General features: G+C 40.0%; 1 protein-coding gene across 1 annotated transcript; it reads right to left on the bottom strand.

The window, feature by feature from the left end:
• Positions 1-82: 82 nt before the first annotated feature.
• LOC141764934 (voltage-dependent calcium channel gamma-4 subunit-like) lies at positions 83-17,238 on the bottom strand. The gene is made up of 6 exons (XM_074630635.1): positions 17,189-17,238; positions 15,129-15,204; positions 10,701-11,208; positions 4,634-4,717; positions 2,266-2,406; positions 83-1,135 (listed from the first exon to the last, which is right to left on the bottom strand). The coding sequence occupies exons 3-6, from the start codon at positions 10,921-10,923 to the stop codon at positions 588-590; spliced, it is 996 nt and encodes a 331-aa protein (XP_074486736.1). The 5' UTR covers positions 10,924-11,208; positions 15,129-15,204; positions 17,189-17,238; the 3' UTR covers positions 83-587.
• Between the last annotated feature and the right edge of the window lie 241 nt (positions 17,239-17,479).

The raw sequence follows: 17,479 nt of genomic DNA, 5'->3' as shown, positions 1-17,479 counted from the left end.
ACTAAGTGGGGTTTTTGTTGCCTAAACCTAAAGAAGCCTTTTTGTTTGTTTTCAAAACGTTACGTTTCATTCAGTTTTACAACATGTTGCTTTTAAGTTTCACTTTCACAACGCAGTAGGTGTAGTAGGCCCATAATGACCCACATCTATGGTGCTTGTAGCGACTGATAACGCCTACTTAATGGCCTGATAACAGTTGAATCAGGTGCAAAAGAATGCCAGAACAAATACAACATTTTTCAGCCTGTCTGTTAAAGGAGACGTCACTCACAAATAGTGGCTATCACATTTTAAAACAAAACTCTTCAAATGTTGCTACAAAATGTCTGTATCCACGTTTTAGATACGGAGTCACATCATAAAAAGTCATTTTTGATATCACCTTTCCTCTTCCTCCGAATGAAACACAGATTGGCACTTTTCTGTCACAGAGGGACGCAAAGGAAAAAAACTATTTTGAGCTCTGACCTTTCAACACCGCTGCTGCCTGAACAGCCCCGGGGAGGATTTGTCCTTTTTCATCAACTGTACAATATCTAATGTGTTCCATCAGGCTTATTGTTTTACACAGCAGTGCACTTCTGACCTCATACTGGCGTGGTCCTCCTGTTCACTCCATCTTTCAGATCTTTATGGAAGCAGTTGTGGACTTGTAAAAACCTAGAGTCCCTCTCTGGACTGTAAGGCCCTGCAGTCGCACTCCCGCCCTTCAGAGGGTCCCTACTGAGGGAGTACAGAGATATATCCCCCATCGGCAAACCCATCCCCAACCCTCCTCCCCCACTTCCTCCACCGATCTTCATCCCCACCGGGGAGGGCTCGCGGGACGGGTCACTCGAACTGGAGCGTGAGCGCCTCCGACGGTAGCGGTAACTCGGGATGCGAGAGTATGGCGAAGAAGAGGAGGTGGCTTTGATAAAGTCGCGTCGGGCTCGGAAGCGCGTCTCTTTATTTTTCTCGATATATATGTTGACTGCGAGAACACCCACTGATTCGGCCACGATGAAGGAGAGGGCGCCGAAGTAAAAGGACCAGCCGTAGTTGTAGTGGTTCTTCTTGTCCTCGTCTTTCTTGTCACTGGGATCTCCGGCGTTGCTGGAGATGTAGACGATGATGCCAATGATGTTGCTCAGGCCTGAGAAGAGGAGAGAGGAGGAGATGGAGAGAGAGATGAAGAGAAATAAGATGAAAGAAAAGCTGTAAAACACAAGTGGATGATGAAGCCTACAGATTATACTACAGCATTGAGTTCATCAAGAGGCTGATTCAGTTTAGGTTCACACACTCCACCTCTCTACATCTATCTTCATCACATTCAACATCTGAGAAAATCATCTTTACAAATCTATACGGGTCTGTTCCTCATTAAAGCTGCAGTGGGTAGAAATGGAGCAAATATGATTCAGAAAAAGTTATTTTTATAAAACAGTCACTATATCCTGACTGTAGTGCATGCGACAGGTAATCTGAAAAAAAATCATGTGCCTCTGTGTCCTCCGGTGCTCCCGATGGCATCTGCAAGATTTCACAGACCGGAGGAAAACAACCAATCAGAGCCGATCTGGATCTCCGTTTGATCGGAGTTTGTGAGTTATTGACAGTTGCGTCTGTTGAATGAACAGCCAATAGGAATGCTCTCTCTCTCTGAAATGACCTGTGATTGGCCAAAGTCACGGGCAGACCGACTTTAAAGCCTGAAAACAGAGCCTTGAGGAGCTGCAGAAGTCTAGTTTTCTCTCAGAACACTTGAATTACAATATGCTGAAAGGTTATTATGGAAGTTTTGCCCAATGATGCCAAAAATATTCTGCCTTCTGCAGCTTTAAGTGATAGAATCCTCTTAAGTATTATCATGAAAACACAACATGAACATTCACACCTTTCCTGCAGATTTTCACCTTCTGACATTCTTCTTTGTATAATCACAAATAATTATTTGTCACTGCCAATTAGAGAGAAACAATGGATTCAAAGAAAAGGGAAGATGCGCTACAAGGGGTGTAAGATATCAACACTTTATTTGTTGTTTTATGTAAAACAACAAAATATGCCGTAAGGAAAAGGCATAAATAAAAAAATTTGTTCGAATATATGAACAGTTATGGTAACTTTAAAAGAAGGATACAAAACCTAACACAGATGCCAAAGAGAGAGTTGTGTTGTGTCTGCCTTCTCCCTCTTTCTGTCTGTGTCACTGCACAGAATCTATTTGTTGTTGCACCAGTTTGTGTGTTTATCTCCAGTGCTCTGTCAGTCGCGTCCTACCTGCAGCCACAAACAGGATGCCAGCACTGAGCAGGATGTTGTTCTTGTTGTTGTAGACGCGTCCAATCCCGACACACACGCCACCCAACATCAGCAGAACGGTGCTGAGAATGGGGAATAGGCTCGATGCTCGCACTATACCTGTTCATACAAGATAGAGACATTGAAGCCTTCTTGTCAATGCTAATGAAGAAACACATCACTTTAAATCAATAAATACAAAGGCTGAGCAGCATGTGATTCATTTATAATGACGCTCGTCTTTTAGCTTTGTTTTCTCCACCAACTCTGAGGTAAATATCTGGATCTCTGGCTGCCAAATGCTCCACTATGATCACCAGCTATTTGCTCATTTTAATCATACATTTAATCCATTGTTAATACAAAAATATTGATTGGAGATTTTAATGGCATACTATACTATGACATTTTTTTATGACAGACATTTTCTATGCTTTTTTTTTACTATCTTATGACAAACTATATCATTATATGCTATAGAGACAGTGAAGCCTTCTTGTCAATACGAATGAAGAAACACATCACTTTAAATGTATAAAAACAAAGGCATTCTATCCTCTGACTTTTTTATGACATACTATATGATGACTTTTTACGACATCTCTATGGCGTACTATACTAATATATTTTCATGGCAATATGACATTTTTAATGACATTTTTAAGATATACTATATTATGAAAGTTGTATGGCATACTGTACTGTACTATGACTTTATGACATCTTTATGGCGCACTATACCAATATATTTTTATAACATTTTTATGGCACTATGACATTTTAAATTAAATTTGTATGGCATACTATACTTTTTATGACTTTGTATGACTTTTTAATAATGTTTTCATTGCATACTTTACTATGACTTTTTGACATCTTTATGGCATTCTACATTATCATATTTCTAATGAGATTTTTATGGCATACTATACTACAACTTTTTTATTATTTTTTTATTGCCTACTATACTATGACATTTTTATGAAGTTTTTATTACATATTATAAAATAACTTATTTTTTATGACATATTATACGATGACTTTTAAAAAAAAAAAAGTATGACATACTATACTATGACTATTGTATGACATTTTTATTGCATACTATACTATGATATTTTGGTGGAGACCTACAACCACAAGTCCGTAATTCTAGTTTATCTTGATGTGATACACTTTCCTGCCAATGGTATCACACTATCACACTGATCAACAGGTGGCAGTAACATGCACATAAGCAGCAATGTGCCAGCAGAGCCAGCGAAGAAGAAGACTGCTAGCCAACAACCATGGAGGTAAACAATGTAGGATCTAAAATACTTTATAAAACCTGCTTTGCAAATGTTTCATGAGGAAGGATACATTCTCAACACATTTTTTCGAGCTCAAGGATACACACAATGAGTTTTGGTGAGTAACACTGAATGTAAACTGAACTTTTGTTTGTTTACAAGAAACCTCCACAGGGCACCTTTAACTAAAACGCACCGTCTATCAGCATACGGATTATGCCTAAGAATTCTTCCACAGCTATTATAAAACATAGAATGTAGTTAATAAGGGTTTTCTGATCCCATAAACCTTGTGGAGGCAAACTGCGTCAAATTCTTTTTCGTAACAAGTATCCTACTATACGTTCATGGTACTATTCACGTGCCAACTGATGACCTTTCTCATTAGCTCAGGCTGTCCTGAAAATAACAATATATGGCATTCCTGGCTGACACATGTCGTAACTCTGCTCTAAGTGGACATAGAAATAAAGGGAGTGAAAGAGGAGCAGAAGCTGCCTCAGGTTCAACAGATGAATGCTTCCACGGATACTGAGACCTGATTAGCAGAGGTTCCTCCGTTTCCATGACACTAACCAAGTGAGACCATGACTGTATTGAAATTCATCATTTCAGACAACAGCAAACAGTTGCTTTGGGCACAGGGCATCAAACTAGAAGCCAAATGTGATATGCAGAGTGAAGCCGACCTGAAACCTCGAGGAAAATGAATAGATGGATTGAACTGTAATAACCTAGACCCCCCCTCCATAGTGTTTAGACAGTTTTTAGAGAGTAACCGCTCAGGGTGACATGTCCTCATCAAACTGGTCAAATGTGTGATGTGCTCCTCTGTGAGTAAAGTCGTGTTTTAGACCCCATTACTCATCAGCACACAACACACTCCATCATCTCCATAGCTCCAGTTACTGTCATGACATCAGGCTTTTATGCGGGAGGGATAGAAATGTCGTGACACATTAAGTACCCTTGTGATAACTCCATCACCACTCGAAGAAAAAAAAAGACAGGAGGATTAAGGGTTTAAGTGTTTGAAGACGGTTGCAGTGACTTACGTAAGATGTACTCTGAGCTGTCTGTATCGTAGTCGTTATCCTCTGGAAAATGATTGATCCGAAAACAGCTTCCTGTGTTGATACCTGCAGAGAAGCAGAGAGGGACGAAATGACAACAGGAATTGCTGTCTCTTTATAACGGAGCAGGACATGAGATTCCCCAATTGGTGTCAACGGAACTACATGTTGACCATCCGATGTGCAGCTTTTATGCTCATGAGACAGATAAGTTATAGAAAAGTTGATTTTTGAACAAAGTCTAAACTATAGTGCTCAACTGTTTTGTTTTCACCTCTAACCATGTCAGAAAGCATTTGAGGACAGGCTGCTGTGGATCTGAGGTTCTGAAGATCTCAAGCCCCTCAGGCACCTTCTATTCAAAGACCCAGTCTCTTCACCGAGAAAATCTTCCCTCCACTTTTAAGAGAATAAAACATTGGAGCATTATGAATATTGAAAGGTTAGACTTTGAATTAAAAGTCCAACGTCTGATTTTGCCACCGCATCCTGTCATTTCTACCTCTGCCACTGTGTTAGTTGCTCCGGAGCTACGCTAGACACTCGTAAAACACCTGCACACGTAGCAATGGCCATGCATCTGTGTGCAATTGATAACATGTCTAGACTTAACACAGCTCGGATTCTCTCATAAACTCAATAATCCTTGAAAATGTATCAGCAGTACGAGCTCTGTTATTCTCGTAACAGAAGAAGAGTTATCAATACTCCATGCTCTTCATGCTCTTTTAATAAGCACAATATTAAAAGTAAATAAAGTTTATCTTCACATCTGAAAGAAACCCAACTGGACCAACTTACTCACTTACATCTGTTCAGCAGATCTGCCTGGTTTATATGTACCCTGTGAAGTTTTGTAGCGCAATGGAGCAATTTTATCATGTGCAGGTCAGCTATTTGTTTGGATTTTGTGCACACACACAAGCAAAGGTTTCACTCTATACCTCTATTTGACAATAGGCCGCAAAAACGCATTAAGAAACATAGCAGCAGCAAAGGTTAGGAAGAAGAGGACTGCAAGCTAGAAAAACTGGAAGTAAACAATGCAAAATTTAAAACATATTTAAAAAATCTATAAGAAAGAAGGAAGGAAAAGCATTCAACAAAATTGTCAGGCTTTAAAGATACATACACAATGCATTAACACTGAACATAAACTCCATAGGGTACATTTAAAGCCATTGTGCTGTACGTATCACTGACATTCAGCCTCACTTAAATGTGCTATTGCAAATCAATTTTTGAGGGAGCATACACTGTTTGCTGTGGGTTTGGCCAGTGGTGAGCCGGGTTGTGGCTACTAAATCATAATCAGTGTGAACATTAGCTGATTAGCTGTAACCACTGGCTGATTCTGTCTATGCCTGAGTGGCTTTATGCATCCTATAGGCATGGATGGATCACTAAACGGGCCTACCGGGCACCTACAAAATGTCACTCAAACAAACACATACTAACCAAAAAGAGAGTCAAAATTACCACAAAGAAACATAAAGCGACTACAAGGAGATGCAAAAAGACTACAAAAGACCAAACCATCTACAAAGATGCAAAACAACTACAAAGACAAACAAAATGACCACAAAGAGACACAAAACAATTACAAAGAGATGCAAAATGACTACAAAGAGACCAAAACTACTACAGACATGCAAAACAACCACAGAGACACAAAACGGCAACAAAGACAGAAAAAGCAACTCCACAGACACTCAAGATGACTACAAAAGGGACAAAAAAACTATCACAAAGAGACAAAACTACAAAGATACAAAACGACTACAAAAAGGGCAAAACAATCACAGACAAAAATGCAAAACTACAAAAAGACCAAAACAATTACAAAGAGACACAAAACCCCAGAGGGAAGTGTGACGAATACAGAGAGACACAAAACAACAATAAGAGGCTAAAAACTACAGGTCTGCATGAGTCTGTGTGTCTTGCTCCTACTGTATGTAGGAGAGCTGGTGGGGCTTTTAGCATGTCTGTGCCCAGGGGCCCATTGTCTCATTATCCACCCATGCCTAGAGTTAGCATAGCCTTGCGCTAACTGGAATTTTGTGGTGGACAGCACATCTAGATGATTTACAAATTTTGTGGCGGAAATGATTTATGAGCTAGGAAATGCATTTACCATGATTGTTAGGCCATAAGGATACAAATGTGTTTTGATGACAAATGTTGAACAGCAGTTGTTTACACAAGGAACCTTTAACATGTTTCTACTTAATATTGTGACTTCCTTCCAGCCATCAGCACAACATTTTAATGTCACATTTGTCTGCTTAATTTCGACGGTTAATGTCTGAGACTACTGGGAAAGAGAGTGAAAGAAAAGCAGAGATAAAGTGATGAAACATCCTTTACAGCCCAGACTCATCCCATCTTCACCAACTCTACTCTCTCTCTTTCTCTCTTCCTCACTCTTTCAGTCTCTTTAAACTCTCATGCTCTGTCTCTTTTTACAACACTCTTACCACCATCATGTCTCAATTACCCACTTCTCTCGCTCCCGTGTTTTAAAATGTTTTCCTCTTCAACCCCTGCTCAGCTTCCTTTTGATCTTTTATGTACCAAGCACAGTCTTTGGATCGACACAGAAGCACAATCCATGTGTAACACAATCATTATAGGCTACTGGGTGTGTGAGTGTATCTGGCATGTATTATACATCTATAAGATCAGTGTTTCAGTGTAATTGGAAGGTTTTCTCTCGATTGTGTCATCCAAAAAAGGTCTAGGAAAAACCGATGACAGGTGCAGGGTAAAGATAACAAAGAATCTTTTTTTTTTGTGTTGTGAAGATGTGAAGATGTCAACGTAAAATAACTGTATTAATAAAGAACACACAGAAAGCCAATGAGTTAATAAACAGAGGAATGACAGTGAGTAAAGATGGAGAGAGGAGAGAGAGAGAAAGAGAGTGAGCTCAGTAGGGGGGGGTATCTCCCCAGAGCCCATCTGTCTGAGAGACCGGAGCCCATCTTTTATTACTCAGCATAGCTTCACCATGGCAACCTACCCCCGGCAACCCAGAATCACATTTCTAGCTCCGCTACTCAGAGGACGCCTTTGACATCTTACTAATGCATTCACCAGACTAACACACACACACTGGGATACTCCACAGAAACACACACACACACACACTAACAAAGCCATGAAAGCAGAAAGCAGCCTTCATGAGAGAATCACAAACAATCTCATTAAGAAAAAAACTTTGGTGAGATGGTGGCTCACAGCAAATCAGCAGGATTGTTCATTTAGAGTCAGACCAAATGTCTGTTTGAAACACGTCATATCTTTTAGTGCCACTGACATGTTCAGCGGTCGGGGGTGACTGGCTTAAGTGAGAGTTCTTGTCGTATTTCAGCATCACTGGTTGCAGAACAAGACTTCACTTTGTTTCCCTTAAAAGCTCATTTGCCATCGTTGCTCACCTTCAGTGAACCTCCTCCTTGTTCTACAAGACACAACACTCATTCAGACGTCTGTTTGGCACATAAGGGAGGCGCGCATAATTTCTTCTACAAGATTAGCCAACGTGTCCCGGGGCCTGCCCATTATTTATGCCGCTCATTTAACCTAATATATCTGGTTGGGTTCCATCTTCGTTCTTTGTTCCTGGAAGAGATTATCTCTCGACTGGGCAGTCAAATGAGTGGACAATTAAAACTGACCCTTCTCCAAAAACAAACCATAAAGGGAAAATGTACACATATTAGACAGAAACAATAATTACTATTCATTTTTGGCATATTAAGAACGCATTTAGCAAAAGAGGGTGCAGCTCAACTTTAGGGCGTGTATCCCAATTGCCTATGTGATTAAATTTAAAGGTGAACTACGCCCATTTTCAAAATTCATACATGTTATCTCCCTATGTGACAGTCCAAAAAGATTATTTAACATGAACAACTCTCTCCCAAATCCAGAAACTACAGTGATAAAGCTCAAATTTGTGATGTCATAGGGTATAAAGTGTGTAATTGATCCATAGACAATGAACTGGGAGAGATGTACTGGATGACACTGAAAGCATCCAGGGGAATGTTCTGGGTACATTTTCTGTTTCACAACCAAAGAAATTCTTAGTCGACTGACACTCATACGACTTTATCGACTAATCGATTAGCTGATTTAATCGACAAATCTGTAAAAACTGAGTTTCTCCACAAAGAATCACATAAAAGCACCACTTTAAATCTTGTGTTTACCACAGATGTGCTCATAAGCGTCTTGGAAATAAGTCATTCAGCACTAATTGACTAAAGAAATCTTAGTCGACTAAGACCAAAATGACCGGTTAGTTGTCTAATCAACTAAGAGGGGGCAGCCCTAACTACAACAGAATAATGATCATTTGGGTATGGAAAAGAAAACTACTATTATATACTATTATTCTTAATGTTGTGATGTGATTGGGACAATGAAAATGCAATCACAGAACAAATCAAATTGCTTCTTCCTCTGAACTGCAACTTGTTTGTCTGCAAAACATGAATGAAAAGTCATAAAACATGCCAAAGTACCACCTGTAGGTGGAAAAGCTCATCAACTAAATTCTGCCTTCAGTGGTGGTGTTTACAAAGAGAATACGTTACAAGTCAGCAACTGACTATTTCTAGCTTACAGTGTGCCCTGATTGGCCCCTTTGCATCTGGCTTATTTATTTATTTATTTAGCTTTCCATGTATTTCAGCACCAGCAGCAGTGGACAGCGCCACAAAAGGCAGGTTCTGATAGAAGACGTCACTGGTGGGGACTACTTCCAAGCATCAACTCGTCGATCTCATCGATCTGGCTTCTCTCCAATGAAGCAGTCGTGCGTAAATGTGTGCCCAAAAACCCAAACTAGCTGCTCGACCAGGGCAGGACGCCCAGCCCCAAAAGCTCCTCAGGCATGTGTGTGTTGGGGATCATGAATAAGCAGCACAACAGCTGAGAAAATGTTGACAGGATTTCATGGAGCAAGTCAGGTTCTTGCTGATACATTACTTCTGTAGCTGTTTCACCAGTCTAAGCTGTTTTATGGAAGTAGTTGCCAAGCAACCATATCGAGTTATTGAGACAATTAAGGATGAATCCTTAAATTATTATTACTGGGCAAGAGACATTTCTTGCTTGTAACAAAATGTAAAACATAAAAAAGCATTTGCTATTTATCATGATCTGTCCATCGAGCAGCTTTTTCAGTGACAAACTAAGATCATTTATAAGGGAAACTGAAGCAAAGGGAGCATTACGCACGCACAACACCGCCCTTGCGCGCAACAAGCAGCACTTTCCCTCCAATTCTTCCTATTTAATATCATGCCCACGTCACTTTTCAAATGCTATTGAAGGCATTTAACAATAGAAATTGGGAGATTTCCATTTTTGGTGCATGGTCACACCAAACAAATAGGAAATTATTTATGTGCTTTTTTTTTTTGCAAGAAAAGGACAGCGTTTTCAATATTTTCATTCACAAATCCCAATTTTAGCATTAATTTAAATCCAGTTTATCTGACTGACAGAACATGTAATGACTATCTGATCAGTCTCCCCACCCTAAAACAATCACAAAGCCATCAGCTGGCTCATTCTTGGACAAAATGTTCACCAGTGCAAATGAGCACAACAAAAAGAAAGTAACAAAAAAGTTTATGGCACAACAGCTACTAACTTATATACTTTATAACTGTGTGTGTGTTTTATCTATTATATGTTTTATCTGCCTCATTCAGTCTTGTCAAAGTATTTGTTTTAAAAGCACTGACCAGAAAAAAAAACTTTTGCCCATGTATATTTGTTTTTTAACTTGTCCTACCATTTTACCACTTCTATTATTATTGATATGTTCTGTGGTGTTCTGTTTTAACAGTTACCATATCTTTTACTTTATTTATCTGCTTTTATTGTCTTGTGAAGCACTTTGTAACATCTGTTTTGAGAAGTGCTATATAAATAAATTGATCATTATTATAAGTGGCAACTGTGAATCTCGTTGAATTTAATACAATGACAATAAAGCTTTCTATTCTATTAGACTTTATATGTTTACCTTCGATGCAGCAGATCCTCCAGAGCCCGGAGTGCGTCAGGTCTCCTCTGACTTTCTTGGGTTGGATCTGGGAGTCGTCGTTGGAGGCATTAGTGGTGTTGCAGATGTAAGCCCGGGAGTAAAGCCAGTAGTCGGTGCCGATGGCGATGGTCATGAGACTGAAGGCAACGAAGGCTCCTGCGACGGCCAGCAGAGTCTGAACTCCTCGGTCACAACATGCCATGGCGTCTCATAATGTGTGGATGATGCTCCACAGCAGCTTTACGCACACGGAGAGGAGCGCACGGTGCCCATGGTGATGGTCCTGGTGATGAGAGGAATTGGCGCTCCTGTCTCGCGGTTTTTCCCTCTCATCAAGCCAAAGTCTCGATCCTTGGACTGCTCGATCTAGTGCTCCTCTTCCTCCTTAACTTCAGTCGAAGGGGTTCAATCCAAGTTCCTGAGTTTTGCACGATCGCAGTTGTTGTTTAATTCCTTTGAGTTGAGTGGACACATCCTCAATTACCTCCTACAGGTGGGAATAAAAAAAAAAATGGAAACGCATTAAAACAAGTGCACCTTTTTTTAAGTTCATAACATCTAATCAACACGAGTCTAAGGCTTCCTTACTATTCAATGTTATACTGAACGGTTTAAACAAAGGATGTAGCATCGTTCATACAGACCACACCTTCCAGGGCTGCAGCCAAGCAAATGGGAACAGCTGCTGGAAGAGGAAAGCATCAGACCTACACTAACAGTCATGTTAGATAGATAGCAGGGGGATTAAGTGGTTTTCTGTTCAGGGTTTGCAGCTTGTCTTTTTTTTTGTGATCAATTTTGTATTGGTTTTTGAAGCATAATTATATAGGGTGGGGTTACAAATTGATAGATCACTATTAGAGTAAAAGAATATAATCACAAATGTCCATGTAATAATCAATACAAAATTGGCAAGTAGCTACAGAAAAAGAAAAACAAACAACAAAATAATTTAAATAAAAACTTCTGAATTGTAGTGATTGCTTGTTTCCAATGTGATATATTTTCTCTTTTTGCCAAGTGCATGTTTGCAGCCCAGTGTTCAATACCTGCTATATCTAAGAAGTCAAGAAGCCATCTTTGTATATTGACAGAATGTGGAGCTTTCCATCTGCAAGCTATTAGTCGCTTTGCAGCTGTAAGGCCAGCTAACCAGAGACGTCTCTGCTTAACACAGAGTTCCAGGTTAGAGCTGTCATTAAGTAACAGGACTTCAGGTGAATAAGGAATTGTTTTTGACAATATGTTTGATAGGGTTTGCAGCTTGTCTTTCACACACACAATTAAAAAAATTATGTAGCAGGTTTACTCACCCACGCACAAAAACACACACAAAAGTGCGTGTGATTCAGAAACGGGGGATTCAAATGTTTTCCAAAAACATCTCGAAAATCAAGCAACAGATAAACACACCACCACTGACAGCAGAGTGGAGATTAGAGGTTTGATTTGTGGCTGAACTACTGCAGCATCATCTTAAAAAAAGAAGTTGAAAGCATCACCAGATGAAATATCTCTTAAAGCATCCATCAAAAACCACTTTGAAGTTGGAGCAGTTTACTTGCAAGATCACCTGGCTCATAAAAGTATAGAAAAGTAAAGCATAAATCTTCACCAGAAGCAACTCATGTTCCTAAATGAAGGTCTAAAGTCTACTTTAGGGCATGCAGGCCTGTCACTTTAAGCTCTGGGCTGTTTGCAGTTGGGGGTCTTTTTTCTGTGGAGTGGTCTTTCTTTTTCACAGTGAGAGGCATCCAGAGGGACTGTGGGGTTTGGCCGGGCCTGCTGCTGTTTATACTGTCCCATCTCTTGGACTGGGAGCCTCATCCCTAAGATCCCAGGATCTGAGTCACTTTTCTCATCCCTGCAAAGAGAGCAGAAAGAGTGTGTGACGGGGTCTGAACGTGTGTGTGTGTGCAGAGGGAGAGGCTGGAAATAGGATAGGATAGTGAGGATTAGGAGATAAAGTGAGGAAGAAAGAGGTGGAGGACTAGTAAAATGAGGATATGATAAAGAGGTAGGACAATAAAAAGGAGCATACAGGAGGAGCAGGGAAAGGAGGATATGGAAAAGAGCGTTCACATTTTACATATTAAGACTGGAAAGCAAGTGACAGTAATGTATTTGTGACACATTTTTGGCTGTGATTTAGCAGAAAGGGCTCAGGTCTGTTTGCGGAGCGAGCTGGAATGTGTCCATCGGACTTCGATCATCTCAACTATGGGGTGAGAATGGGGAGTCACAGCAGGTGAGCAGACTGAGGCCGAGAGATCTGATGGGATTAGATTGCAGCAGCAAACATGAAACTTGTAGAACATTTTAAGCAACTGCTCAGAGAGCTTTCATGAAACCACCTGCTGTTCTTTCTTTCCAGCTAAAGTCTGGGACGTTTTTTTAATGTTTTGTTCCAAATGCTGCCTTGCCTTTATAGCTTGATTCAGGACTTAAAGCTACAGTGGTACAGTGGTACAGTGGTACAGTTCGTTCTTTCTTTCTTTTTTTTTTTCTCTCTCTCTCTCTCTCTCTCTCTCTCTCTCTCTGAAGTCTAGTTATCTCTCAGAGCACTTGAATTACAATATGCTGAAAGGATATTGTGGAATTTTGTCCAATGATGCTAAAAATATACTGACTACTGCTGCTTTAAATACAAATCTTTAAATTGTGAAATGCTTAAGTCGTGTGAATTTGAATGTGGCATTAAGTAGTGTTCTCATTTCAAGAGCATGGAGACAGCTCCATGTGGACGGTGACGTATTCAGTTAAAAAAACTTAAGGGCATTAACATGATTGAAAAAACTGACATAAGTGAATGTGTGAGTTAAAGTGTTTAATTAACAGCAGCTACAGTTCTTGACTCTGGACAGGTGCATTGTCCTTTATGATGACAAAAAGGCAATTTACAAAAGAGAGAGTGTGAGAGAAAATGTGTAGCATTAAGTAGTAATACAAGATGCAATAATCATATTATAAAAAGTCCCAAACTAGTATTTTAAATCCAAAATAGAAAACAGTCCAGTGAACACTGAAATAATGCAAGTCCCTTAAAATAAGTCCATTAATGAGTCCAAAGCCTGTCTTCACATTGCTCAAAGTCCACTTGATCGGGGCGTAGGAACACAAGGGACCCCCTCATGGCATCTGAACCCCGAGATGAAAAAGTCTAACTACAAATATTAGATAACTTACAGTGTGGTGCACCCTGGTTTTCCAGCAATGCTGTCCCACTTCATCTCAGTCAGTGTCTGCGATTGTTCCCTTCATATGTGCAGCACCATGTGGTTTGGCTTTCAAGTGTATTGTCCTTGGGCTAGTTTTGCATCCTGGCAAGATGCGGCTGGGTGCTATTTCTTAGTTAAAAATGACACGTCGACTTCACAGCTAGCCTCTGTAAAGTGGCTGTGGTAATGACAGTACACAGGGGCCACTGATAATGAGTTTAATTCTCATCATCATGTCCAAAAGTTCTTTTCAATTTCCCTGCTTCTGCTCCCCACTTCCCTGCTCCTCCATCGTGCCTTCTTAACTTGAGAGAGTGCTTTTGGCGCCGCTTGCCATTTCACTCTGGTAATTGATGTCTCTGCCAGCTTCCTCTTTTCTCATGGCATTTACTCCTTCCATGCAGGTTTTGGCCTGAGCCACGAGCGCCTCCTCTATGACCTTGCTGAACTGGCTTTACAATTATGGCACTTTAAGTGTTGCAAGTGTTTCTTAACTGTGCTTGTTTTCCCACCCAGTTGGAGTACTGTAGCTGCCACAGTCTGGCCTATCCAGTGAAAGAGATTAATGCTGCACGGCTGCCTGGTGTACAGCAGAAAGTGAATGTGCCAGGGCTATTTAGATCGGAAATTGGAGGCCCTATTGCGGAAGTAATTGGTTATTTCTTTTGAAATGATTGTCAAATTTCAGGCTGATTTTGGCAAAATTGTAGGGTGAAGGAGGAAGCCTTTTAATGAGGAAACATTAAAACTCTGGATATACCAGCTGAATATAGTGGCAATTGCACATTTTCCTAAATATGACATCATGGTATATTATTCTAAGATGGACAATTTTTAAGTATCTGTTGTGGAAAAAAGATAAAACTCTACACTGTAATCTGCTCAGTGCTAATGATGACTGTAGTCAGTGACAAAGATTATTCCTTTAAAATATGAACATGATTTGAATTTTAAAACACTCTTGTGGTCACAACTTGCTCATTTTTACAGTGAATTTCATAGAGGATCATAGTCATTATTAATAGAAGACTGGGGTAGTACTGTGCAGTTCCCAGGTGTAAATGTCTTTAACTACTGTATATGGTTAGTTAACGGAGAGCTCAACAGAAAACATTCATGATCCTCATTGCCCTTTGGTAAATGAGGGAGGGTTAGAGATAATGACCATGTTCTATCCCTGTTCTCTTACTTGTTAGAGGTGAAACAAAGACACATGGATGCTGGCTGCTGCAGTCACAGTGAGATGTTGTGTGTGCAGACGGCGCCTGCAGCAGAGGAGAGAGATAAAGAGCATAGAGATTGGGCTAAAAGAAAGCAAACACAGACTTAGCCCTCAGGCTGCCAGAGGCTTGCTATGCCATGACAAGCAGTAGCAAATGTTTCATTTCTTTCCTATTTCTTACACTAAGATTACATAGATACCTATACAGTAGCTTTAAAGGAAAGTTCCAGTTGATTACAACTTTTAGTCTTATACTTAATAGCTTTGGCCATCATTTCTCACAGTTATGATACTCAAAAAGTAATTGCTGAGATCTGGAAACATGCTACAACAAAGTGTGTTTAAAACCTACGTGATAGTCTGATGCTCGTGTCCCTTGCCCTTTCTGACTTCTTTTCATAGCAATGTCACCGTGATCCCAGATTTCTGTCATTAAAGCAGGAAGTGGGTAGAATTGGAGCAAATATTATTAAAAAAGTAATTTTTATAAAACATAGTAGTGTGTGAGACAGGTAATCTGAAAAAAAATCATGTGCCTCGGTGTCCTCCGGTGCTCCTAACGGCATCTGCAATCACAGACCGGAGGAAAACAACCAATCAGAGCTGATCTGGAGCCTGCCGTCTCTGAGCAGCTGTCAATCACTCATGAACTCCGATCAAACAGTCAAACTAGGCAGCTCTGATCAAATATGAATCAATATTCTGTTACTGTAATGTCTATTTCTCGCCTCAAATGTTTTCAGAAACATCTTATAGTGTACTGTTTAGCTGTAAAATGAGAAAGTTTGTGACCCGGCCGCAATGTTGAGATCAGTTGAGGAAATACCAAGCACCGCCCACCAGCCGGAGCAAACTTTCTCATTTTACAGCTAAACAGTACACTACAAGATGTTTCTGAAAACATTTGAGGCGAGAAATAGGCATTACAGTAACAGAATATTGATTCATATTTGATCAGCGCTGCCTCTGTTGAATGAACAGCTAATAGGAACGCTCTCTCTTTGAAATGTCATTGGCCAAAGTCTCCTGTCCTGGGCTAGATTTTTTAAAGCCTGAAAACAGAGCCATGAGGAGGTGCAGAAGTTTAGTTTTCTCTGAGAGCACTCGATTTACAATATACTGAAAGGTTATTATGGAATTTATTGCCAAATGATACAAAAACATTCTGCCTACTGTCACTTTAACTAGTTGAATAACATTACTTTTAGGAACAATGGCCAAAACTATATAAAAGGAGAGACACCATGCTTCAAAATGTGACCTTTTCCAATATGACACCAAATGAATAGCTGGCGCAGGGAGAGGAAGAAAAAGAAAAAGAGAGAAACAGCTTTTTTCTGTTTTTCTAATTTTCCTACCCGTTTAGCACAGAGTGGTATCGGCACCACGGCATTCAGCCCCTTGGTGGTTTCACAGCCCTCAGTTTGGACCATCTGTCCTCCCGTGTGACCGCTGACTTTTCAAATTCCTGCATGCTTAGGTCAGTGGCAGCAGGCAGTCACTACTGGGGGTGGCTTTGAGATTTTGAAAGGGGTGCATATTGGGAGGGCTGTTCTTCAAATGCTAATTTTCAAGTCCCTTGAGTCTAATCAGGCTTTGAATCTGGCTGTGCTACACCAGTGATTAAAACAGGGAGTTCTCAAGGAATATTTCAGGAAGCCAAGCAGTAATACCTTTTTAAAAAAAAAAAAAAGGTGAAAAAAAGCAAACAATTTAATTTCATTAAATAGAGTCGAGGTTTAATAAATAACCCAGACTTCAATAGATTTAAACTCCATTGTTTATTAATAGGAATGCTCAGATGTGTTTAACCTCTCAATTGTACCTTGGGTTTTCCTCAGCAGGGTGAATGTAGTCCTGGTTGTGTTGCCAAATTGTGTAGCCCAAGAGTAAGTATAAGCATAATGTGGTATAGCATGCTAACCTGCAAGCAAAAGTAATGTCTGGTCATTTCCGTTTGCATACTAATTCATCATTTATTGGATATATGTGTAACCTCAAGTGACAAAATGTTTGTTGCATGTTACCTGCAGTGGCCATGGGTCCAAACTGCCAAACAGGAAGTGAGAGATTCAAATGGTCCAATAGGCTTTCGGGAAGTCAGACTGTACCATTTTGAGTAGAGTACAGAGGGGGGTTTACATTGTTTCAGGGAATGCACTTTTTTAAGTACCATTAACAATCTATATTTTTAACATTAAGGTTAGGTTAATTAGAATAACGAGTGAGAGTTACATAGATGTGCCATTGCATTGTCTTAATTGATTCTGGACTAACTTTGGTTTGTCTGTAAGACGAGTTTCATATTTAAAAGAAAG

The sequence above is a fragment of the Sebastes fasciatus genome, chromosome 3 (assembly GCF_043250625.1).
Source record: "Sebastes fasciatus isolate fSebFas1 chromosome 3, fSebFas1.pri, whole genome shotgun sequence".
In the NCBI taxonomy this organism is placed as follows: domain Eukaryota; kingdom Metazoa; phylum Chordata; class Actinopteri; order Perciformes; family Sebastidae; genus Sebastes; species Sebastes fasciatus.
Note: the sequence above shows the minus strand (reverse complement) of the source record. Positions and strands in the feature narration are given on the sequence as shown.